The sequence below is a fragment of the Ptiloglossa arizonensis genome, chromosome 3 (assembly GCF_051014685.1).
Source record: "Ptiloglossa arizonensis isolate GNS036 chromosome 3, iyPtiAriz1_principal, whole genome shotgun sequence".
Lineage (NCBI taxonomy): Eukaryota > Metazoa > Arthropoda > Insecta > Hymenoptera > Colletidae > Ptiloglossa > Ptiloglossa arizonensis.
Genome location: NC_135050.1, coordinates 8735728 through 8761493, shown reverse-complemented (window position 1 = coordinate 8761493; position 25766 = coordinate 8735728). Strand labels below are relative to the sequence as shown.

Genomic DNA, 25766 nt, shown 5'->3' with positions numbered 1-25766 from the left:
CTTTGTGTACTATGCACGATGCATAGCAGCTTTTGCCGACTGATACAGTTACTTCGGAAAGTGGAAAGTTTACGAAACGTGAAATCATTCAGAGAATTTTTTTTTCGATTGGAAAGTAATATACATGAACAAATACGGTCTTAAACAAACGTACTCTATCACGTTGTTGGAGCCATTTCCAGAGTTCTGAATACAAATTAAGGGAATAAAAATTATAGAACTATTTAAATTGAATTTAAGCAAAGAATAATAATTATGTTAAAAGGGTATAGACTCGAGACAAAGTAGAAGGGAAATATTCAAATGAAACTATGTGACACGAACCTACTATAATTTAACGATTTAGAATTATGTATCCCGTTTCATTCAACTTCCCCCTATAAGCGTTTCGTACGGTTTAGATGTTAGATGTTCTATCAACGTAAGAACAGTTTAAACTGAGGTTCCAATGGCAACACACATGCAATTGTATCAAATCGAACACAATTGAACTGCGTCAAATCTAACCAAATCGAAGAATATTTCGAAAGAAGTTTATTTCGAAATTAAACCACGTAAAACCTGACTGAAAAATATGAATTATATAATACGTTTATTCGAGTCAAACCACGTCGAACCTTAACCCATATTTTGATCACTTCCATGTATAGTTCAATTCGGTTACATTAATCGGAGAATCGTCGTCTTAAAAATATTTAACGCGCTGCTACTTAGATTGCGTGACCACGAAATTTGTTCAAAGTATTTAAGGAAGAAGTATTTGCCAGTTATGTGGTCACTTAATGTGCACACGTGATGTACATACGACGCGTGTTTGCTTCTCTCGAAGCACCGGTGTGACGATGTAATCGCTTCTTTGATTTCAGGTGCGAGCAAACACAGGTGTAGCTGCGAGTAACAGTGGTTTCCAGAGGGTGAATTATGCTGATCGCTATAGACGTTATCTCCGGTTTTGAATGAAAGATTCAACATCCGTAAATTGGGTGCAAACAGAAACGAACGAAGCGTGTATAACTGTTCTTCACGAATTTCCCGGTGGACTCGCACAATGATAACATTTTGTCGTGCACCAACGTTTATTGCAAGTTTTAAAAGTATTTTTCGTCACTTGTAACTTACATCGGACAAATTTTACCTAATCGCTTGCTTCAATTATTTTAACCATTGTACAGTAACTTGGTAGGCTCACAGTTATGGAAAATAAATGGTACACTTTTAGACAAAATTTTAAACAAGAAAGAAGTCATTGGTACAAGTATTTAGTAATTGAACACCTAACAATTGTTTCAAACATTTGACAATGAGTTCAAATACCTAACGATTGGTATAAACACCTAGCAATTGATACAAACGCTCAACAATTGGTAGAAATACATAACAACTTGGTACAAATACCTAGTAATTGATTATTGCGCCTAACAATCGGTTCCAATACCTAACAATTGAGTCAAACACTTGCCAATGAGTTCAAATACCTAACGATTGGTATAAACACCTAGGAATTAATACAAACGCTTAACAATTGGTAAAAGTACGTATCAACTTGGTACAAATACGTAGTAATTGATTATCGCGCCTAACAATTGATTCAAACACTTGACAATGAGTTCAAATACCTAACGATTGGTATATACACCTAGCAATTGATACAAACGCTCAACAATTGGTATAAGTACGTATCGACTTGTTCGAACGCTTAACAATCACGTGAACAGTGATCTGGGAAAAATGATCGAAATTGGTACAAAGATCTCGTTTTACGGAATAAGTAACGAGAGCGTAACCGTCGAAAACGTACTTCCGGGCTGGAGTCCCGTATGGAAAGAAGAAGAACGTCCAGGCGAATTTTTTAATGCAAAGTTCCCGGATAAAGCAGTCGCCTCTCACGAGCTGGGGCACATCCGACTATCGAATGTCTACATAATCGGGATCGTCAGGCCGGACACCTGACTATGTAGTTCCGACGTGGACACAGGAAGAGGAAGTCGACCGCACGACGGCGCACAGGCGTCGACCGTGTGTCATCCAGTGCCGCGCGACGAACGCGAACGCCGGATTACCATGGATCGTGTTCACGGCTCTCTTTCTCTTAATATTTCGTACACTTCGAAGGGTAGCGACGTGGCGAGGGAAAGCGCAGAAAAATCACTATAGAGAGTGAAAGAGAGAGAGAGGAGAGAGAGGAGAGAAGAGGAGAGGGAGGGAGGGTGTGAAGATGAGAAGAATGGAGGGGAGAGGGTCGCATAGAAGAGAGCAGAGCTCACAACACGCCGAGTGTACACCCTGGGTATTGGCTTACGCTTCCAGCCGATTGGGCCCGCGGTATTTACGCAGGACCCCGTAGAAAACCGGACCCCGCCCTTTCCCTTTCGGCCGTAACGTGTAATTCCACGGAACCGTAACGTTTCCAGCGACCTGGAGGAGTTCCTTGCACCGCGACATTCTTCGTTGCGGGACCGAACGTGAGAGGGTGAACGACGGTTAATGACGATGATGATGATGATGATGATGATGATGGTGTCGGGTCGTGGGAGACATTAATTAGGTACTTGGTTTTGGGAGACGTTAATCGGGTATTTGATTTTCTGTGGGAGTTTCAGACAATATCACAGTTGCAAATTGAAAGGAACTAATTCGAGAACAAAGGAGGATGTTTAGTAGTTGTGCGACCGGGAGTCTAACTTCGACAGTGGACAGTAGGTGGTAGTTTTTCTAGGTCTTGTACTTAGTCGTGGGCGATGTGAGAATGGGAAAGAAATTTTTACCAATACCTGCCTTCATTTTCTGTACCGAAGAGTAACTTTCCAATGTCGATCGAAGAAACTCGAGCTGTATGCAGATATCTTTGGAGCTGAGAAGAATGTAACTTGTTTAGAGAGATTGAGTTTAAAGTAACTTGCACAGAGAAGCGTTTTAAAGTATCGATTAAGAGTGGAAGGGTTACATTCCCAGTGATCTGGGAACTAAAAATGATCAATGTCTTCAATGTTTTCAATATCTTCGCTGTGCGTAGCAAAATTCTTTAGGGAAACCTCGAAGTGATCGAAGCTTTGAACACTTCGTAGTAGCTTATTGCTCGAAACGTGTCGTAGAGTCTAATTGATACAATCTGTTCGAGAAAATGATCCAGCTCATTCCTTGAAGTGTCTTTAGTGTCTTCGTTGCGCGTAGTAGAATTCCTCAGGGAAACCTCGAGTTGATCGAAGCTTTGGACACATCGTGGAGTTTGTTCCTTTAAAGCATCGCGCAAAATCTTGATACGAAAGCCGAGGCAAGAGTTTCCTTACGATGTAGGAAGAATTTGCGAGGCGACGACAGTCGTAGAGGGTGGCGATACATACCAGTAAGTGGAATAGGTGGTAGCGTCTGGGTCTCTCGTAGCCGGGCTCACCGTTCACTGGTCAATAATCCACGAAAGGGAAGGCATTACAAGCCAGTGATCTCGAGGGTATCGGGGCCACTCGTCTGTGAGGCAGGACCACCGTGATCGGCATGGTAATGGTATCTGAAGAAAATAATATCCTACTTCCCCGTCCCGCTCTCGTACGAGGATATCGGTGTAGCAGAGACGTGGCTCGAAGGAGGCCCCCGATCACTGATCAGCGATCGCCGAATGAACGATTAGTATCCCGTGTCGTCGGCATCGACGATGTCCGACCCGTGTATTCGAAGCGTCTTGCGTCTTGCGCACTCGTGGACATGGATATCGGCTCAAACCGTTCCTTGCGCGTTTGCTTCTCCAACGATCAGTACTTTTTACAGCTGCGTCCCCGTTCCGTTCTTTTGAAAAGTAATAGAACACATGGATGGAAAGGATTACCCAGATCGATCATGATGTTTCAAACCGACGATTCAAAGTGTACAAATGTACAATACTTGTAACGCGAGGCGAGCTTCCGTTGACAATGTTGAGCAGAGCAAACGATGGCACAGTGGACATTTTTCGTTTAAAGATAGATTGTCTTCTTAAAGTTCGGCTTTGTTAAGTTTTGATCTTCTTCGATAACGATGGATAATATTTGACTCGTGGAGAATCGTTCGACAGGGTTCAACAGGGATCGTGTGGACGGAGGAATTGTTTTCTGAGGCGTTTTTAAAGTTTCAAGTGGATCGAATGTTAGGGTATAGTTTGAGAAACATTTATCCCGTATATTTTTAACTACCCGATAATTAACGATTCTTTCAATTTTCAAGAAAACAAGACTCTTAAGAGTAAAGAAGCACTTCTTGTTGATAGAAATATGTTACAGGTACACCAGGAAGACGATTGGCAACAAGATAGATTACTATGTGTGGGGGGAGGTGTTTCATTAATTATTTCTGAAAAATTACATTCTGAAATGTTACAAACTTTACGAATTGTTTCGGTTAATAGAGACTCAGTTTATAGAAATAATTCGATGAACGGAGAAAATTCGAAAAATCTTTGATAATCCCAGTCGAATTCCTACACGTACGAGTATTTAATTAATTGTTTCTGAAAATGCATAAACCAAATTCTTTAACTTGTACGATACGGTTGAAACGATTACGAATCTTCAAATCGAATAGATACTTATTTCATAGAAATAATTCAATAAATGGAATACCGAAGCTCGGAAAGAGGTTAGGCAATCCTATTTAAATTCCTGTATCCGGTACTCAACTAATTATTTTAAAATTTGTTATTAAACTGCGCGATTAAATATATACGTACGCCTGGAATTATTATACGTAAAAAAAGTTTAACGTTTTGCGAATTTCCTTGGCAAACACCTTGTCGCAAAAGCATGGGCAGAAGGTTACTTTGGGGTAGGGGTACGCACGTGGAAGACGAGGATGACACGCACGTGGAGCGAAGGCAGCCGAGGGAGAGGAAAAAAGAGAACGAAGAAGAGGCCGGCCCATGGTGGAGTGGGGTTCGGATGGCACGTAGTGAGTAAGGGGTGAGAGTGGGTGAGAGTGGGTGATAGTAGGTGGTAGATCTCTAGTTAGCCAAGACACATTGACAGGGCATCTTGCAAGCATGGCAGCAGCACGCGGTAGTGTCTCTCGAGGACTTCTTGTTGCCTGAGGATCGTCACTCTCCGTGGAGAGTTCAGTCTGCTCAAGGAACAGTATCAACAACGTTGCATCTAATTAATTCACCGACGAAATTCGAGTGTAGTCCTATACGTTCCGTTACTGTGATTTCGATTTTCTTCGTTCCACGAGTGTTGTGTCTAGAAGAAACAGTGTCCAGGGATCTATGGTGAAGTTGTGTCTTCCCAACGTTTCCAAATCAAACTCCAAGATGTAAAATGAAGAAACGAAATGCGACCGAGGGGTGTCCGTACACTGTCGGGGTAGAGAAGAAGACTAGAGAAATGTCCGAGAAAAAGATAAAGAATCTGTACAAGAACAGGAAGAAGCTCGCGTGGGATCATTGAAGGGTGCGCGATGGTGTCTTAAACTTACAGTGTAACGTAAATAAATAATGATAAAAGTAATGACGTAGGTTCGAACAGTGGTCAAAACGAAGACGTTCGATGGACCGTCGGCACTCAGATACATTGTCCGGGAATACTGTTTAATTGTTACGGTTTAGAATTGTTCGTTGATCCTCATGGTGAGGTGTAGTTCGTTATAATAGAATGCCATTTTTTGGAACGAAAGGAGCAGCGGTACGGAATTTCGGAATGATCGTTTCAACCGTTGAATACGAAGATCCCAATCACGTGGGAAGATGCACATGGTTTACAGACTATGAATGAAAATATCTGGCAGATTTTCTGCAGAAGCCTTTAGAGGAAACCGAGCAGGTCTTCCAAGCCATAAAGGTACTTCTATACGCTCCGGTCCACATGCACGTGCATTTTCCTTTCAGTCATTCATAAAAAAAGTCATTCATAAAGTTGTGCTGATTTTTTATAATTTTACTATTAAGGAATTCGAAGTCTTCGTGGAACATGACAACACTATTGACAGAGAGATTTCTCGGTTAATTCCATGGGAACGGTAGTAATAATGTTACACACACAATTAGAGGATAGAGGGACGTGTTGGAGAACACGTAATTAATAGTTAATAAATGTAACGTTAAAGAGTTTTGCCACGTTTCACGATTCACTCGATTCTAAATTCATTCACTGGCGATTCGATGACAATTTATTAGGGGAGTATACAATTTTCAAGCACACGTGCAATTTTTGTTTAAAATTTACGGAGGAAAATGTCTTCTTGATTTATCGTAAAATATAAAAACCGTGTTAATAAACACTGTGATCGGATCAGATTTACATGTCGATATAAAAAAGTGTACAATTTTAAGATCAGAGTCAACTGTATTATGATTACATTATATTAAACAGTTAGTCTCTATAAACATTTTATTACAACTTTCGATTATGAATTTTAGATCTCTTTCGGAGAAAAATAATTGATACTAACCTAAAATTATTGCTACAATATTAATAAAAAAGAAAAACGTACTATATAGTTTGAACGGCTAGAAAGAGTATTGAAAAATATAAAAACAAATAAATTCTCATTTTTTAGAAAAATATGTAAGTGTACGAAAAATTCGTTCAAGTATTGCATTGTATTAATAACAGTTGATACAATCAAATAAAACTATATACAAGTAATGTATGAAATAAATATGCTTATTCGTTTAATAATAAAATTTGATATTAAATAATTGTTAATGTAGATATTTTTGTAAGTAATGAGAATTCATTCGTTCACATATTTTTTAGTATACTCTGTATCTTTTCAAGCTACACAATTTCAATATAAATTTTTTCTTTTTCTCAATACTTTTATTACAATTGTAGGTTTGGATCAGTTATTTGTACCGATGTAAATCTAAAAGTTACGATCAAAAGCTATAATAAAATGTTTGTAAACTTGACTAATTTGCAATTTTAATTTCCGTAAAGTATCCGAAGCTTAACTTCAGTTATTTCAGCTGTTCCCACTGATGAAATGTACACTATAGCTAAGATTATTCGAATAATTTATATGTATTCGAATGCTACGAATAAACGTTAAATATTATTATTCGAATATTAAATGAAAATAAAATATTAAACGAAAATGAAAATAAAAGTTTAAAAGTAACCGATGAACTTAAGCATTTCACTAACTGAACTTTTTCTTTTAAACCGTGTTAGACAAATTGTAAATGAGCAGTGTAAAATACATAAGTATATTAACAAAAATTATTCCATTATTTCATAAGTATAAACGTATATATAATATACATGTGAGAATACGTACTATATGTTATAAAATTATTAACGTTAAAATATTGCGTACGTGTGTATTAGTAACCGTAAGAGTATAAGTATTCCGTAAGAATTAAATAACTCGATTCTCAGTCCACATCACATTATTTCAATATTTGAATAGTTGTCGAACAATATTCCAATAGTCGAGTATTCGACTTCTGTTCAGATAATATTCCACTAGTCGAGTATTCAAACAGTACTCGTATTATATGCGCGAAATATTTGAATTGGAAGGTAGTAAATTATCGATAAGTAGTTCTAGTCGTTATTCGACCATGTACCAGGTGACAAGATCACGTTTAAAAACGTTCGTCGAAAGTAGCGCGAATTGCAACGGTATCGGTCGTAGAATCGGAAATATTGCGAAATATATTGACGAAGAAGTCGGTCATACTCACGGAGTAATGTACGGTTGTCAGGGTGACCGGAGGGGCTGGACCACGTCTCCACAGAGAGGAGGAGATCCGTCCGCGTATTTCGCAGAGAGGCGGGGTGAACGGGGGTGTTTCTAAGGGAAGCTGCGACCAGAAATTTCGCAGAGATGGAGTTTCTGCAGAATCATCACGCGGTGAACACCTCCGAGCCGCCGTACACCCTCGGCACAGGTGAGCCACAGTGATCACCGCTGAAACACAGTTCGAATTCCCATAGTTGCGTCAATTTAAAACAATGCGTGAAATCATTTATACAAAAGCAGACGGAAATTGATCTCCGTGGAAGAATTTTTGTGTCTTGTGCGAGCGTGAGCTGGAAAATGTGCAGAAGGCTTCTTAGTCGTTCTACTATCCCTGAATTAGACCCTGTGGATTTTTTAACGTTTCTTTCAACAGTTACCAATTTTCATCTCTGTTTACAATGACAGACTTTTGGTACATCTTTCTATCGTTGAGTTACAATTACGAATACGAAGAATTTCTCATGGTTTCTGGATTTCCAGGCAGCTCTTTTAAGCGTTAGAAGGAATATCGGCGAAGTGTTCGATTTTTATGTAACTTTGCGGATGAAGTACACGAAAATAGGAGGAATGTATTTTCTTCGATTGTGGAAACACATGTTCAAGAGATGAAACTTAAAAGGGTCAGTTTGTGTGTGTTTTTCTTCATTAACGCCCACGAAATATTGATTGAAAAAACTTTCCTGTATTTTCAAAAGTTTTCAAGATAGCACTAGAGAGATAAAAGAATCCTCTAAAGTTTAAACTTAAGTTTTCGTAAGTAGAATAAATACGTCTTTCTTGTTTTTTTTTTTGGTTGCTCTACGAACTAACAAAGCTTATACTGTTAGTCTTTTCTCTCTTAACGATGTGAAATTTCTGTACATTTCATACTTTTGAGTTGTAACCATCACTGTGAAATGATATCTTATATTATTATTTTTACTTTCCGCTCCTACTAAAGGTCGTCAATTTCTGCAAATCTTTCCATTATTAAATCAAAATTCTAACTACGAAGTGTCCATTGGAAGTAAAAATTACTACTGCAATCTTTGTATTCTCTTTTATAATTTTATGTTTCTTTTCTTGACGTCAATGTTTCCTTCCATTATTTTTTTTAATAACTTTACATAGGTAGATAATATCTTGCCATCAAAACCAATAAAACTCTATCATTATTTCTTACCAACTGTGCACTTTTTATTCTACTACAGTACTATTCTGTTCTGTTCTACTAAAGTATTATTCTATTTTAAATCCATCTCACAAGCACAAGACAAATGATCAAAATTATATTCAATTCTTGTAATAGAACTAAACTTTTATCATCATAATCCCTTCTAATAGTTTTACAAGGACGTTACAGTTAACACATTCTCAATTCTCAGGCACTATTTTATCCTACTACAGTACTATTCTGTTCTGTTCTACTAAAGTATTATTCTATTTTAAATTCATCTCACAAGCACAAGACAAATGATCAAAATTATATTCAATTCTTATAATAGAACTAAACTTTTATCATCATAATCCCTTCTAATAATTTTACAAGGACGTTACAGTTAACATATTCTCAATTCTCAGGTTCTGTGGGAAACATTGAGGCCACTATACCTTCCGGCCTCTGCACTGGACCCCTCGGGGTGTTATCTAGCGAGGATACATTAACGGACAATCAAAACGAGGAGACTCTAGGTGCTCTTCAAGGCACCCTTCGCCTGCAGGACCTTCAAAATTCCCCGGAAGATATTGGAGGCGATCAGAACCACCAGATCCAGAATTCTGGACAGAATCAAGTGGTTAGCGAGTTCGGAGCAAGCTTTTGGGTCGACGATATGGCTGGCTTCCCATTGCCACCTCTGGATCTCGATCCTTTGCCACCTGGTCTCTTCAGTCCGTGTTCAGGAACTTATAAGTGAGTTACGAAAAATGTGTCCTTCGTGTTACTTTTCGGTCGATTTTTAACACACCGTGTTCGAAGAATCTGAAAATTTGAATTTTTTGAACTTTAAGTGCGTTCTATTGAATCGAAATGGTCAATAATTGCATAGTGGAAGTATTAAAATTAAATAAATTGAGACTTATCTGCAATTGCTGTCTTGTAAAATATGTTTCTACTCTGTTTATAATAATAGCAGAAATCAAATATTTTATTTTCATAATTAAAAAACTATTATTTGGTACTTAGCTATTTTGGTATTTCCACTCTACAATTATTCGCAAATAAAGCTAAAAATTTAACTTGTTTAAGTGATGTAATTCACAAACCTTGCTTCAGAATGTTTGGTAATGTTGTTGCGTTAACATTTTCCTCTCTTAAAAATAGAACAGGCAAATTAAAGTTGGCCAAATATTTTAGAAATATTCTACCTATTAATAATTACATTACATTATCTTCCGAAGGTAAAGAAAAAATTTTAGAATATTTTGACGATATGGTAAGCATCAGCACGCTAACGTCTGATTAATGGCAGACTTTTCTACTTCGAAGTATAATGCGCGTCGCACTGCACCGTCGTCTGTGCAAGTTCTACTATAAATATAAGCTTACATATTTCTACATGCAAGCTTTTGTACGGAAATACCAGTGAACATACATTAAATACAAATCAGTTAATTTTTATCTTAATAGACCATACAGAAAGTACAAATCGATCACTTTTTTCCTAACAAACTGTTACGATATTTTATAGAGTTATACATTAAAACTTGTTACTTAATTTTATAAGAAATATTTAAATCTAAATTAAAAAAATTTAATTTAGGGATAAAATAATATAATACAGTATAGACATTTCACAAGTCACGTAAGAGTGATTGAATGTGTTGATATACTACGTATTATGGGTTTTGTTACCTTTAGTAGATTTGGAATATTCCTCCATGTAAGTTATAATATATTTACATAATACTATATTATTAAAGAATATGAATTTAGATTAATATTATAAATGATATGCAGATAGTACCTGATTTCATGATAGAAAAGAAGAATTTTTCTAAATGTTCCAGAATTCTTTAACAATTTATCTTCATAACGTCCTCCAAATGAATGTTTACTTCACTTACTTCGGGACGTGTCAAAGTATGCCACATTCTATTTTACCAAAAAAAAAAGAATCCAGTTAATATTGATGTAATTCAGGAATAACGTTTCACAGATAAAATAACAAAAACGTTGTGTTCAACCTACCTTGTAATTTTCAAGTATCACGATGGAATTCAAATAATTACGATACATATCGAGTCGAAGGACGAAACTTAAGAAATCACGAGTAAATTCGTCAGTGTTATAATAATAGCAATAAGCAGTAACAGGGTTGTTAAAAGTTCAATTGTTTTTCAAAACTGTCAAGACTTTTAAACCTACTTTAGTCTCAACGTGCTCGACTTGTTTGAAAATTTTGCAAATATCATTACTTGCAGTTGGGGTTGCACGAGAGGAGAATGTGCTCCGAGACCGGGCAACGTCAATGGAGAAGGCGTCGCAGACGTTTTGTTGTCCCTGAAACATGCTGTGGTCCATCCCGGAAGTCCTACCGGTGGATATTATACCACTGGAGGATCAAGTCATCATTATTCGCAGGATTACACGCAGAATCTCGGTCCACCCGTACCTCCGACGCATTATACGACTACTCCAGCCATGTCGGTGAACGTTTCCATGAATATGACGATGAACATGAACATGCACTCTGGGTGAGTACAATTCATGAGTACTTGGTGACTTACCGATAATTTCTTAAGTACTGTTACGCAACTTTTGTGAATAGTTAGATGATAATTGGATCGTTGTAGGAATGTCTAAATATTTCGTTACGAACATACTATTTTCAAAAGAAGAATAGTCTTTTTACAATTAGAGTGTACGGTTACCAGGTTCCGTAGACTGTTTGAAATTTACATTTCATTGAATGTAAACATTTTTCAATGAATTTGTATTTATTAATATTTTGTAATATTTTGCTCAAGCTAGTGGATATATTTTCAAAATAGTAGTTCTCCCAACAAGGAAGAATTCTACTTTTGCTTCAACTCGAGTTCTGACAACTCAAAGATTTCCTCAATTTATTTGTCACTGACTTTTACTAATGATTCTATTCCCTGGTTTGTTGTGCATAATACCTTAAAAATATCGCTTTTAGTAATGAAAAGTGCAACTTAAAGTAGATAATTTAATTATTATTAAATTCGTTTAAATTTTATATGCTTTGGAATATCGAAAATCATACGTAGAATTTTTCTGGTAAACAAATATGAATTTAAACGTGTTTAATATTGATTGCAAGGAAATGTAGACGACACTATTATTTTCCGAATCGTTTCTATACAGCGAAACTGTTTGCAAGAAGTCGAGACTTTATTGGAAGCCATACGAAATACAACGTGAGCCAATACTATGTTCTGTGATTATATTGGGAAAATAAAGAGAGATGAATTTCTTTTTAATTACATCGATTCGGAATAATATATTTTTCCTTCGTTTAAATCATATGTTATACGACAACCGTGACTCTAGAAAATGTAATCAAATGAACTGTAGTTCGTTAAAGATGATAATTATAAACGGGGTAACTGTTGCACAAATTAATTAGAAATGGGTTAACCGTTGCTTAAACTAATTACAATTGGGGTAAACATTCTTTACAATACTTTTATAAACTTTTAATTATTAAATGAGTATCATATTAATATTTTCTTACCAGTTACTGATGACGATTTCTAACAAGGGTTCAACCACTTTTATAGAAGATTCTTTTTTGAAATATTAAATTACATAATATATCGGATAATACAAGTATCTAAATAGTTTGCACTCATCAATACTTCAAATTTACATCCAAATCTACTATAAAAACCAATTAATAGCTTCTACAATTCGCGTCACCGGCACCAATTATTTGTTGAATGGCAAAAACATCGTATACTATACTACTATATTGATAAATGATAAATAACAAATATAAAAAAAAATAAATTTTCGAAATAAAATAACCGTACTTTGATATTATATGAAGATATAATTCGTTGCGGCGAGCGATTGGTTGACAACTACTGCTCTATTAATTTTAACCGGTATACTCGCACCATTGTCATCATAATCGTCGATAATTTATTGCACGATATAAACGTTCGCGGTACACGAATTATTTGAAACAATCTATAAATTACAGACCAATTTGCAGTCTCTTGAAAAAGCAAGACAACTCCTCGCCATTTTGCCTGCCCAAAGAAGCGCGCTCTCGAAGGGGTGTAAGAGCAGAGTTATTCACAAGTTTGCGTGTGTGTGCGTAGATACGAGCAGAGCTATTCGTCGGCATGGGGCGTGGAACCTCTGTTAAGTCCCGCCCAGCAGTATAATCCCGTGGAGCAACAGACGAGGGTGAATCAACCCCCGGCCAATAGCCTGATCGGCACCAGCACCCATCCGCATTCTCATCCCCCTACACACGGCCATTCCAGGTTGCAATTGTCGAGCGAGCATGCGCTGTGCATAGGCGCCACTGGAAACCCAGTTACGTCCGACGACAATGGCAGACCTAACCTCTGCAGAATCTGCGGCAAATCGTATGCGCGACCTAGCACCTTGAAGACGCATCTCAGAACCCACTCTGGGGAGAAACCGTTTAGGTTAGTGACGGGTGTAATCCAATTATCGCTCAGAAATGTTCGATCGATACAAGTTCTGATCTTAGTCGAGTGAAAATTGAAACGGGAAAGATATTTTTTATTTGTCGCGTAGTAATATATGGAATTCGATAACCGAGGTTGTTTGCGTATTTACGACGCTTACAAATTATTTACACGCTCTGAAAAGAAGTAAATAACGAAGCATCGATATAAAAACTCGAGTCGAGACTCAAATCTCCCTGAGTTACAAAATATAGATCTTATTCGATACAGAAAACTCGGTGTCTCGTTCGCGCGTGTAAGTTGAGCACCTCTTTAGAGAAAATTGTACTCGGGATTAAAAGTGATTCGACTTGGGAAACCTTTGCTTCTCGTTCTGATAGAAAGAACTTTTCTCTCACCTGATCAAACATTTAGTTAAGCGGTTGTTTATAGGTGAAAAACGTGTTATGTGTAATTTCGGATATATTGAACACGGCGGTGTGCACAATAATGTAAATCCGGAATTTAGTAGTCTACTGAATACAAACATTTCGTGCAATTGTGAAGAATGAGAACCCTTCATTTTTAGACGAAAATCTTAACTTTGTTGTTGTATTTCTAAAGTGTGAAGTAATATCGAAATTTTTTATAATTATACTTTTCAATCGTCTTCAAAAATAATTGACCACCTCCTGCAAAAGTATGTTTTTATTTTATAAATTAAAAACGGTTGTCATCCGGAGCAATCTGTACCAACGTATTTTATTCGATGAATCTCAACGTGCGGGCCAGCATAGTTATAAATATTATTGCAATCGAAAATATTGCTGCTTGTAAATTGAACGGATTTGCTATGGTTAACATTTGAAATTTGTCGTCTGGACTAAAATTTGATACATACTTATTCGTAAGTATCAATTAAAAATTGATTATAATCAATATCATCGTTGATACTTACGAGAAATATTTCTTTCAATCGGTTATCGCTCACAAATGTACTATTTTTCACATTAGTGTAGGTTAAGTTCAATACTTTGAACTTCTAATTCAAATTAATTTTGACTAAATATGTATAATTGACACGTTCGTTCGTTTAAAATTAGTAACTCAACCTACGCTTCAGTTTCTTTCAAACAAGACTTACCGTAATTGTTATAAACAATTCGAATAATTGTTTCCTTTCGAATACGTATTCATAACAATTGCAATATTTGAACATTGAACAGAATTAGACAGAGAAATTGTTCCGTCTTACCTGTTACTTGTTGTCATTTCCACGAAGCAGTATTTGTTTATAACAGTGTACCACGTCACTCGTATTTTCTATTTTCCTAAATATAAATAACATTTTACGTACTTAAGGAAAGCGTTCGTTCAAACGTACTATCCTTTAGATAGTGCCAACGAATAATCGCCCGATACACTCGACAGATCGATATATCGAAACGAGTCTTCCAATCGCGAAACCGCAAAATTCAAATTTTATCGACTTATAACATTAACACATTGTTTTCTTTTTTCATCTTACTATTGTGAATTTGCGAGAGACATTTAAAAATATACATTTCTTTAAGGTGTCACGCGTGTTCGAAGGCATTTAGTCAAGCCGCGAATTTAACTGCCCATGCAAGAACTCATTCCGGAGAAAAACCGTTTCGATGTCCTGTGTGCGATCGAAGATTTTCGCAGAGCAGTTCTGTAACGACACACATGAGAACACATTCAGGGGAACGTCCATACAGGTGAGTTTTACACCGTTATGTGCTTCATTTGAATTATTTTCCGTAATGTATATATATACATATAATCGTTACCAGGAGCTTTTGCATTTTGTTTCGCACAACTAAAACAGCAATAGAAAATTCCAATATTCGATTATATTACGTAGCGCGATAAAATTACTAATCTTTTTTTTTAAATTTATGTAAACTCTAAGTGAATAGGTTAATATGTTCCCCGCCTATGAATACCACCAATGATACATGTGATGTTTTTCGGTAGTACAAACGAACACAAGGTTAATCTGGTACTCGTAGGATAGAGTGAGCCACAATACAGACATTCGTAATCTACCGAAAATTTGATAATTGTAGCACGCAGTTATATCAAACGTAATATTGCATTTTTTAAACCGATTTACCTTTCAACTGGCAACTCTCCATTTCCAGATGTCGTTTCTGCAAGAAAGCATTCTCGGATAGCTCTACATTAACGAAGCATCTTCGCATTCACTCTGGCGAAAAACCGTACCAGTGTAAGCTGTGTCTGCTGAGGTTCAGTCAAAGCGGCAATCTCAACAGGCATATGAGAGTCCATGGCGGCTCTTTGACGTGACACAGCTCAATATCGATTATCGACAACAATTGCGCGCTGCCACGATGTTGTCGAATACCTGTGATTCAACTTGGTTCGAGCTTACCGGAAAGAATGTAAAATAAATAATTGCGACAGTATGTTCGTAGGGTTCTGCCACCTGACTGAATCGAATTCGCGAAGCGTTCACGTGAACGCTTTTGTTATTCAAGGGCTTAACATTTGGATATTTTTTTAAAACGATACATAAGACAAGTAATAATCGCAGTATGTGCTGTATTTGGCATTAGGAACTTATCAAGAATTCATTATACTCATCTCCTTGATCGTCACAACGAATCGAAGGAAATAAATAACGGAACGTCGACACCGTTGTATTTTAGAGATTGTGGACTTGTAAAATCTCCCCGATCGTTTGTTTATATGCTACGAATTATTACAAACAGGTCAGGATAGGTGAACAGGATATCGCAGTTTTAGACCTACAGCATCCACCACAGCACCGTTGATTATTGTACAAATATTGTATTTATTATAATTATTATTAATTATAATATTAATGTTGCTGTTTTTACCACCTTCAATTTTCATCATGTGGCTTTTCTTTGTCAGTTTGCTTCTTTTTGTAAAATGAAGGTGTTTTGGCGCCATTTTGATAAAAAAAAAAACGATTCTCTCTCTCTCTCTCTCTCTCTTTCTATATATATATAATATATATAGAATATACATTATATTCTATATATATATAATATATAATATATATAATATTCGTATGAGAACAACTGATTAAAAACAGATGAATGAATATGTGAGTTTTTTTTGTAATCCCACAGCATCAGAACCCACGTTATTTCTTGTGGGAAGAGGGGGTGAGGAAAAGGAGGCTTCATGTTGCTGGCTAGTTGGTAATTAAGTGGGTAGATATTGGTTCATGAACCCTCACATTAATTTGCCTCTTTTCACAATTAAAACTATATAAGAACAACTCTGTCTTCTTCATTAGAGTAGCGTCTCTTCTTCACTCGTCAAAATTCTCTCGCTCGCTCTCGTTCTCTCTTTATATATAATGATGTATTTATAAGTAATAATATTCTTGAAAAAAAAAGTATGTATAATGTTTCTACGTTATGTACTGGTACGACTGTGCAAAGACGAGCTGGTCCTCACCTCTATAGAGTCCTCTAAATAAGCATGCAGCTTCCTGGACCATCTCGTCACACGACAGACGTACCTCTAGTATTTGTGTACGTAGCGTATTCTATTTAAAAATGTATAATGTCATCTCTGTCACGCTGTATGTGTCTGTGATGCTTTACGTTTTTTCGTTTCTCTCTTTCTCTCTCTCTCTCGCTCGCTCGTTCTTTCTTGCTCTCTCTCTCGCTCGCTCGCTCTCTCGATCGCTCTCTCGCTCACTCCTACATCGCCTCGTATTATCGATCAAGTGTTGCTTGGTAATCTGATCTCTACATCAGTTGGAATGGTTTTTCATTCGCTTAAAAGCTTCAAAGCAAAAAGCTCGTGTAAGGTGCATCCCAGAGGCATCGATGAATACCAAACGATTCAGTCTATTTTTTTTCTCATCCGAACAATTTTAAATAACAACGAAACATTTTTTTTATCTGGCATATCGACCACTGAGAGTAGAAAATTAATTGTCTATACATATCACTTCTCGCAATTTGTGTTCCTGCGAAAATACGGATACACAATGTGTTCAGTTCAACGCTTCACGACCGCTCTTATCAATTTTGGAATTATATAATAAAAATCAATGACCATCGCCATTCCGGTAACCTGTAGTTATATTGAAATCATATAAAAAAGAACCGAATAGATATGTGTGTCTCTAAAATAGATCTTTCGTACTCTTCTTTTTTTTTTTTATTTACTTATTATCATCGCTTTTAATAATTTTTCTCAAAAAATTTTCCATTTTCTTTTCTTTTTTAATGATTTATCTTTCGATAATATATTCAAGTGTTCGTAACATCGCATTACTTTACTTAATACAATAATTAATCATATTATAATTATCAATTAATAAAACTTGTTTCTGTTCGTTCTACCTTTCGCTCGTGTACTCTTACTTTCTTTCTCTTTCTTCCGTTCACAATCTCACTCGCTTAAAGACTGCTAACCGATAGGTATATTTTTTCATTGAAACAATAAGTGGATTTTTTTCGTCGGAAACACAAGAATACCTATTACATTATGTTACCTATTACAATACGAATTTAAACTTCAGATGAAGATGCTGCATTTGTTTACAAAACGTTAAGGCATTCATGAATGTAATTCGAAAGAAGTACAAAAATAGATGCCACAAAATAAAAAATAACATATTCCTCAGATTATTAAAGCAACTTATTTTACTATACACTCGCGCATTAAGATTCAATCGATACCAATAAATTTTTAAAGGTGTATAGTATTCGTAAAAAGGAGGAAAACAGTCTTGGTAAACAAATATCTATATAAGTTGCCCCATTCAGAAATATATCTTTCATCTACTATCACTCTTAGTACATATAAAAAAAATAGCATCTAATGCAAAAGATTATATTTCTGTAACTTAAACATCGGTTGTCCATATTTACCTGAAATCCATTGCAAAGTACATGAAAACTTAGAACAATTTTTAATAATCAAGATTTCTAAAATTACGTTTACCGGGAACTTTTCCTTCCTTTTCATGAACACTGTCTCCTTCGAAGTTTGTTAGTACATTTCATTGATCAACTGGTATCTGAAGACAAACAAACCTTACTTTAATTATACACGAATATGTAAGGCAATTGAAATACGTCTACTGCATTGATATCGACATTTAAAAATACGATAAAGGCATTCAATTTTTACAAAGTTCTACTCGGTACTACCAACGACATAGTGAATACCACGTTCGAGAATGCCCCAACGGTTACATACATTTTTTCACAATTTTTGTTACCTTTGTCCACTTTACCACAGATAAGATATATTACTGACATTTTTTTATCACGGTTTTATCATGTACGCAGCATTTTCATGATCTCAAGTGAAACATAAAAATGTATTTGTGAGCAGCTACATTTCTGTTTTAATATAATATACCAACATTGAGAGTTACAACGTCCACGAAAGAAACAAAGTTTGTCAATGTTATTGGTGTTACCAAATTATATATGCTCTCGGAAGTATGATTCTTTTAGAAACAAGAACTAAAATAGCATGCGCGAATCCAAATACAGTGTGGCAAAATAATGCATGACTTGCTAAAAACATGTTGATTCCATGTTGCAAGTGAAAGAGCATGAATTAAAACATAACATACCTGTTCAGCAAAGAAAGATTTGTTTTATTTGTATTAAGTGCAGACGTATATGGAGTATTAAAAATCATTGTTCCGCAAGATTACAAATGAAACTAATACGAGTTCGAAATTAAAAATTCTACAACAGTTGTTCCTTACGCCTCACGACCTATCGACAGGAAGAAGCATAGCATCGATAAAACTTGCACGCACATTTAGGCTAAAAATTCGCTTCAACATGCTTTTTTTAGCTAAGTGCCAGATGTTTCAACATCAACCATGTTTAATTTGTACTCTATGACTAGCCAATGTACTTCTCGATGCTGCAGGTATTCGAAGGAAGAACTGATCTCGAGTTTGAACTTTAATAGGAAGAGAAAAAAAAAGAAGAAACATGAAATATCGTTTTTTCCGTTCTCGTTGTCCGTCACGTGCGGTTAAATACGAAGTGATTTATACAAAATTACGACACAGAGAATTCTTACCCATCGTGTGTTATTTCCTCCATAGTCACGACATTTTATAATAAGCCGTCATCATTACTGCCCAACTGTATTTGGTTTGGTCACAATGTTACATCAAATGCACTATTCCAGGAGCCCACCAAACGCAGACTCAAGCTCGACATACACACGGGCATGCACGCAACACTGACGTACGTAAACACGTGTACACGTTGCACGCACGCAGCAACCAGACAGCCTCGCTCTTTCTCTCCCTCTCATTCTCACTTTTTCACTCCCTTACTTTCTCTCTTCCCGCCTACCCCCCGTTCTCTCTTTCACTCTTTCTCAAGGATGGATTCCCTCGAGTTCCTCGGAAGCAGCGGACATATTTTTTGGGGCACATCGTGCACGACACACGTTAGTCAATCGGCCATTTGTCGTCGGAGGTCGTGTGTGAATGGCTAAGGGAAATTAGATCGGAGGGTGGTGCTGGAGTGGACGTCGGGGGTTCAAGGTCAACGAGGGCTCGGTGCAGGTGGGCTTGGCCGGGGGTCAGGCTCGCTCACTATGCTGTGTGGTATACCGGTTAATCCAGCAGTAGGAGGAGCTGAAGCAGGGCCTCCAGCCCCACCGCCGCCTACCGTTGGACCCGTAGGGCCTGTCGGACCCCCGGCGCCTGCACCGCCTGCAGAGGAGTTCGGTCCGCCACCACCCCCACCACCACCGCCGCCGACGACGGAATGCCCACCAGGAGGTGGGGGTGCAGAATCGTGAGGAGTCGTTGAATGCGCCTGCTGAACGGGCAGCCCCCCGGAATAGTATCCGCCGTTGATCCCCTCAGGGTAGCTGCTGGAGAAAGCGAAAAGAAATTGGCCACTTCGATAAATGCCTTTTACAAAGTGCCCAATCGATCTTAGGAAATCCAAAGGTTCGAACGCTTCTAACCACGTTACTTTACACACTCGATTCTCTTTCCATGTAATACGAGTTAACATCTGCTTGAAAATCTGTTTCTGTAAAAATTACGATATCTTTTTCCCCGGTGTAAGAGAAACAAATGCAACGATACTGAAGTATACCCTACGCTTTTTTTTTATTTTTATTTTTTTTTTTTAAATTATTATTGTTATTTTTTTAAATAAGCTGAATAATAGTTTTTTTTATTAATGTGAACGGTGCTTACCCGGTTGAGGAAAGGAAGTATTCCTTGTTCACACAGTTTCGCAAGCAATCAGGTATGCGACCGACGATAGCTCTTCGTATCTCACTGGCTGCCATCTCACGAAGTTCGGTACAACTTGCATCGCTGTAGAATGCTGCATGTGGTGTACACAACAGATTGGGTGCATCTTTCAAAGGACCTATAGTACAAACAGGCATCCGTTCGATTACTATCATTTTAATATTAATGAACTGAATCGATTTTCCCGTATGCTGTTCATATTAAGCAAATTCGACTTTAGCAAAAGCAGGCGTGTCTATATGCAATGATATTTGCACAGTAATACGAATGATTCATTAACAAGCTCATTAATATTGAATAAGATACTTTGTTAATGAATCATAAAGGAAATGTGGTCGTCAACTTCACGCATTGAAGTATGAAAGCGTTTTGAAAAACGACAATCGCAATTCAATGTTGTATGTATGAACCATAAATGTACACAACGCTACTCATTCATTAAAGGAAGACGTATAGTAATTTTCTACTATGACACTTGAATAAATTTTTATACTTCTTGATATCTTATCAATTGACAACAAAATTCTAAAAAATTCAAAAAGTAGTTAGATTAATCAATTTAATAGTAAGTAATCAACGAGACATTATAATCGCATTGCAAAAATTTAAGTTTGATTTTATCATATGCATCTCAAATCATTTCATTATATTATTCTGCAATAATGTACATACAGAGCAATTTGTTTTTAACTGACATATTAGTATCTTAATTTTCTCAATAATAATAAAAATGTCTTTATGTGTTTTGTATAAATCTTTAATATTTTAAGACGACCCTTTTATTCATTTGTCTAAAAGCCATGCCATAGTACCTCTGATTTGTGTACCTAATATATTACCCAACAATGATGAAGGACCAGGATGATGAAGGGAAATATTAGTTAATATGGGGGGGTTAGGTATGGACAGATAAAACTCACACTGCGAGGACTGACCCTGAAAGACGTTGTATGGCTCATTTTCATGTACATCAAGTGCTGCTGCGCGAATTCTGCCTTGTTTCAGCGCTGCTGCTAATGCGTCATCGTCTACCAGGCCGCCTCTTGCTGTATTGACTAAAAAGGCGCCAGGTCTCATCTGCAATATAAATTGTAGTGTGAACGAAACATAGAAATCTACATCATTTTAATTAAATTTCTCTAAAAAAAAAAAAATTTGAATATGAAATAGAGTCTGAAAATAAAAAAACTATAAACCTGTAAATTATAAGAAAACTTTTTATATTCGTTTTTTAATACCTGTTTGATAGTGAATTCGTTAATTAGATGATGGTTGTGCTCGTTCAAGGTACAATGCAAGGATACACAGTCTGACTGGAATAGTAAATCCTGCAAAAAATCACAATCAACGTATTATGTATGTGCATATATAATAATGGAACTTATTTCTTTATTACTTTGACAAAATACACAATTAATATCGAACCTGTAACGTATAGACCCTGTTAAGACCAAGAGACTTTTCAATTCCATCCGGTAGATAGGGATCATAAAAGATGACAGTGAAGCCAAATGCTTTAGCACGCAGTGCTACTGCAGAACCAATCCTACCTAACCCAACTATTCCAAGTGTGTCGCCCCGTATCCTTGCACATCCTGTTGCAGCTTCCCTGACCTGATACACAAACATTAAATTTATTTAGATAGAGTTGAAATAAAATAAACAAAGATCTAAAAATTATATCTACCTTGAAATTCTTACCTGTTCTGGGCCTGTGAATTTTTTCCCTTCACGTACCATATTTGCCAACCAATACGTACGCCGATATAAATTTAAAATGAGGCAAAGGGTGGTGTCAGCTACTTCTTCAACGCCATAGCCAGGCACATTGCACACAGCGATGCCAAGTTCTCCTGCTGCTTTGACATCTATGTTATCTACTCCAGATCCAATTCTTACAATGATCCGTAAAGTTTTGAATTTTTCAAGATCTTCTTTCGTCAAAATTATGGTGTGCCACATTAACGCGCCTACTGCTTCATTTAGTACCTATAAAAACAAAACAGTATCTTTTTTAACCAGATTTTACAAAGAAAATTTATCCTTGCACCTACTTAAAATGAACTTTAATACTAGAAATTGAAACTTAAGTGATTTACCTTTTCATGAATTTCAGATGTAGACTGTGCATCACAGAAGGCCACAGTTGCAACATCTTTGAGGATAGGCATTTCAATAGAGCAGTCTCGGCCATCTAACAAAGCCACTAACGGTCGTGTCTGAATGGGTCCATTTGCAATAGGACCCCTCAGGTTCTCCATTCGAGGGCGTTTGGGCATCATCTTCCGTTTGTCCATCGGTCAAACAGCCCCCCCAATTTTTATATTTTTCACTTGTACTCTCAATGTCACTAAAAATATTTGCTTTCTTTCAAAGAAGTCCTATCGTCCACTGGTAAGGAAACCTCTTCGTATGTCTTGAAGTATGATTTTGCACTTTTATGCTTTGTCACACAAATTGCTTTTGTAACACTGATTTCTGGTCGGTTTTTGGACAAGGACCGCCGAACCTCCAACGCATCACGACTTGTTAAACACCGTCTCCTGAAAATGGAAAGTAATAGTATTTTTAAAATAAATAATTAAGATTTTTCTTATTTATATTTATAAAATAATGATAACTTTTTAAAATCATTGCAACTTAATCATAAATGTTTTTTATATGTATTTTATTTTACAGTATCAATATCTATAAACAAACTTGTTGCAGCAATCAATAAAACATATTTTGCAACTGATGTAAACAGAACTAACTTAAACGCGTCATATTTGTTAACGTTTGGCAAATAACTGAAACACAAATAAAAACAAAATATTTAAAGAGAATTCCGTAAAAAGTTTATGCACATTTTTCTTATGATCGCTAAAACTGTACAAAAGAAAAAATGCAATACGCATAAAATACAGACTTCAGATAATAAACATACATTTCAACGCCTTCATGAATTTCTTCATGGAAGAGAAATCCATGCGATACGCATAAATACAAATATTTCACACGCGAACGCGATATCGTATGCTCGAGAATTTACCGACATCTATAAAAGAACGATATTCAATTAAATGAGAAAATTATACGTTACATTGCATTGCGAAAAGGGAAACACTTAACAGCGTGTACAAAACCGAACGTTTTAGGTTACCTTGAAACGCGCCGGCTTAACCTGCGCACTGCGTTGTGTTCAGCACAGTGAAAGAAACGTTCGGAAAATGTAAGAAAACCCAAGAACAGGATGTTCGTGTTTTCTCAAACAAAAATACATACGAACTTCCTACACTTCAATCCTAAACAGAGGAAAAAAGAATCGCACAGAACACACCGAACATTGAGTACAGAATTACTAGCTGGGGCAAATGTTTTCGGAACTGTTAATAGAGAGCCTGGCGTTGGTTAGTGGGTCGACATTTTCAGCCCATTTTCGGCAGGAATTGTAAACCAATCATAGTGCGTCTGCACGCTTAATAGTTCGATTAACTGTTCAATAACCCATAAATACGCGTTTCCAGAGTTTTTGTTTATGCTAAAATGTTTACTACGCAAGCAACTATACGAAAACAGAAAAATATGCTGGATCGGAGTCGATTTAGTGCCCGGTGCTTTTATACCTATGGCGGAACGGAAAAATGCTGAACCAGCGAATTCCATAAGAAAGTAGAGAAACTGACACGTGGCGCCCTCGTCAGACGCCGTCACCACGCAATACTTAACCAAGATCATCAAAAATAAATCAAACTTGTAACAAGTACTTCAATACGATGTGTTTTACGATCGAAATAACCTAAATTGTAATATTTTCTACGCGGTGGCACAAAACAATCATCAATTGAAAACAACCCAGAAGACATTCTGTCCCATAAAAAGAAAATTCTGCCACTCTGAACGAGCAAATTTAGGTCGAATATATCACACACAAAGAACGAAAATTTCCTGTCAGATCGATTACATTTAAAATTTAACTAACCGAAACCCAATAAGTTTCAGTTTTAGATTGTTTAAGAGATTTAAAGATCCTCTATTATTTAACTACACGTGCGATGCAGTTCGAAATCTGGTTGTTACGAATGCTTTCAGAGATTTCGTCAGCGGGTGCAGTTAGTCTGGCCCACCGAACCGGGAACATTCCATGTGATTGGTTTAATATGAGATAAATGATACACATTAAGATTCGTTCACGCACGGCCGTGACGAGAAAGATGAGGAGAGAAAAATGTATGATCTGCAGGTCAATACACACAAGTAATCGGAAACACAACCCGCAGAGAAGGCTACAAAATGAGATCGCTGCTAGCCTCAGCGAAAGCGAGGATGCGATACTAACGCAGAGTGCAAACCCAAGCACTTTGACTTGGGCACATGTTGTGCCAACTCAGCGAAAATGCAAGCTCATATCATCAAAAGGAGGAGAGGCCTTGCCTCGCAAGGAGGCGAGATTAAGCCCTTGTTCGACAGCTGGCAGCGTATATCATATGTAATACACGGTTAGTAGTAGGGAGAGCAATGTGTCGAGGAAGTACGCTCAGAAAGAAACTCGTAACACTATATTTACTATACGGCTGTGCGTGGTTAACTAGTTGCAACAGGAACATACTTATCATTACAGTATTTATAATTTGAATGTGCAAGAATTTCAGATCCTTGGTCTAAATTAAATGCATTAAATCTGTCTTCGCTTTCACAGCCTTTCAAATAAAAGAAGTCTGTTGTGTCGTGTATCCTATGTATGTACTCCAACCTTGTGGCAACAAATTTATTTTGGCTTCGTGCTAATCACAGCACACTAGACTCTAAAACGAGAAACTTAAAAGACCCAAGACTAGAACAAATACCAGACACTATACCGAGTGCAATCTATCAACATTTACGAATTACGAGGCTAATAGTACTGTTTTCCAAACCATTAAAGGGCTCATCAAAAGTTATCAAGACGTTTTCAAGCAAGTTAAAAATTCATTGAGCTTTTAAAACGAACGTTTCGGCTAAGCGGTCGAATTCAACCCTTTAGCTTAATCTCGGTGTGCAACAGAGTTTTTCGAGTTACAGATACAACGACGAAAGATAGTAGATAGAGGGGGTCGGGCGGCATAGCGAGGGTGGGGCGGTGAAGCTGCTGGTAGGATGGGGAGCTATGAGGGCGAAGTTATCCAATTATTGTCTAACCTGGGAGCAACTTTACTTG

The 25766-nt window shown here is 36.8% G+C and overlaps 2 protein-coding genes and 1 long non-coding RNA gene across 8 annotated transcripts in view; 1 reads left to right on the top strand and 2 right to left on the bottom strand.

Moving 5' to 3' along the window:
• Positions 1–4798: 4798 nt before the first annotated feature.
• LOC143144180 (uncharacterized) lies at positions 4799–11310 on the bottom strand. The gene is made up of 5 exons (XR_012991357.1): positions 10653–11310; positions 9952–9998; positions 9298–9667; positions 7649–7875; positions 4799–5316 (listed from the first exon to the last, which is right to left on the bottom strand). It is a non-coding gene; the product is annotated as an uncharacterized LOC143144180 (long non-coding RNA).
• Positions 5038–16282, top strand: LOC143144178 (uncharacterized). The gene is made up of 7 exons (XM_076306306.1): positions 5038–5798; positions 7670–7855; positions 9268–9598; positions 11110–11382; positions 12979–13314; positions 14871–15038; positions 15465–16282. The coding sequence occupies exons 2-7, from the start codon at positions 7792–7794 to the stop codon at positions 15628–15630; spliced, it is 1338 nt and encodes a 445-aa protein (XP_076162421.1). The 5' UTR covers positions 5038–5798; positions 7670–7791; the 3' UTR covers positions 15631–16282.
• The window catches only part of Ctbp (C-terminal binding protein), a 23196-nt gene continuing 13301 nt past the window's right edge, over positions 15872–25766 (bottom strand). For 2 of the 6 annotated variants that reach the window (XM_076306301.1, XM_076306299.1), the window contains 7 exons: positions 22690–23133; positions 22292–22579; positions 22016–22204; positions 21829–21918; positions 21511–21667; positions 20531–20708; positions 15872–20196 (listed from right to left, as the gene is read on the bottom strand). In XM_076306301.1, the coding sequence (XP_076162416.1) occupies positions 19863–20196; positions 20531–20708; positions 21511–21667; positions 21829–21918; positions 22016–22204; positions 22292–22579; positions 22690–22887 (1434 nt within the window). In that variant the 5' untranslated portion in view covers positions 22888–23133 and the 3' untranslated portion in view covers positions 15872–19862. The other 4 variants (XM_076306300.1, XM_076306302.1, XM_076306303.1 and 1 more) reach the window with 4 other exon arrangements.

What these genes read in the sequence shown, in the direction of transcription:
- LOC143144178 (XM_076306306.1), top strand. Translation starts at nt 7,792, where the DNA reads ATGGAGTTTCTGCAGAATCATCACGCGGTGAACACCTCCGAGCCGCCG. An exon ending in AACATGAACATGCACTCTGG is followed by an intron (nt 11,383 to 12,978) that starts GTGAGTACAATT and finishes GTGTGTGCGTAG; the next exon opens with ATACGAGCAGAGCTATTCGT. An exon ending in TCAGGGGAACGTCCATACAG is followed by an intron (nt 15,039 to 15,464) that starts GTGAGTTTTACA and finishes CTCCATTTCCAG; the next exon opens with ATGTCGTTTCTGCAAGAAAG.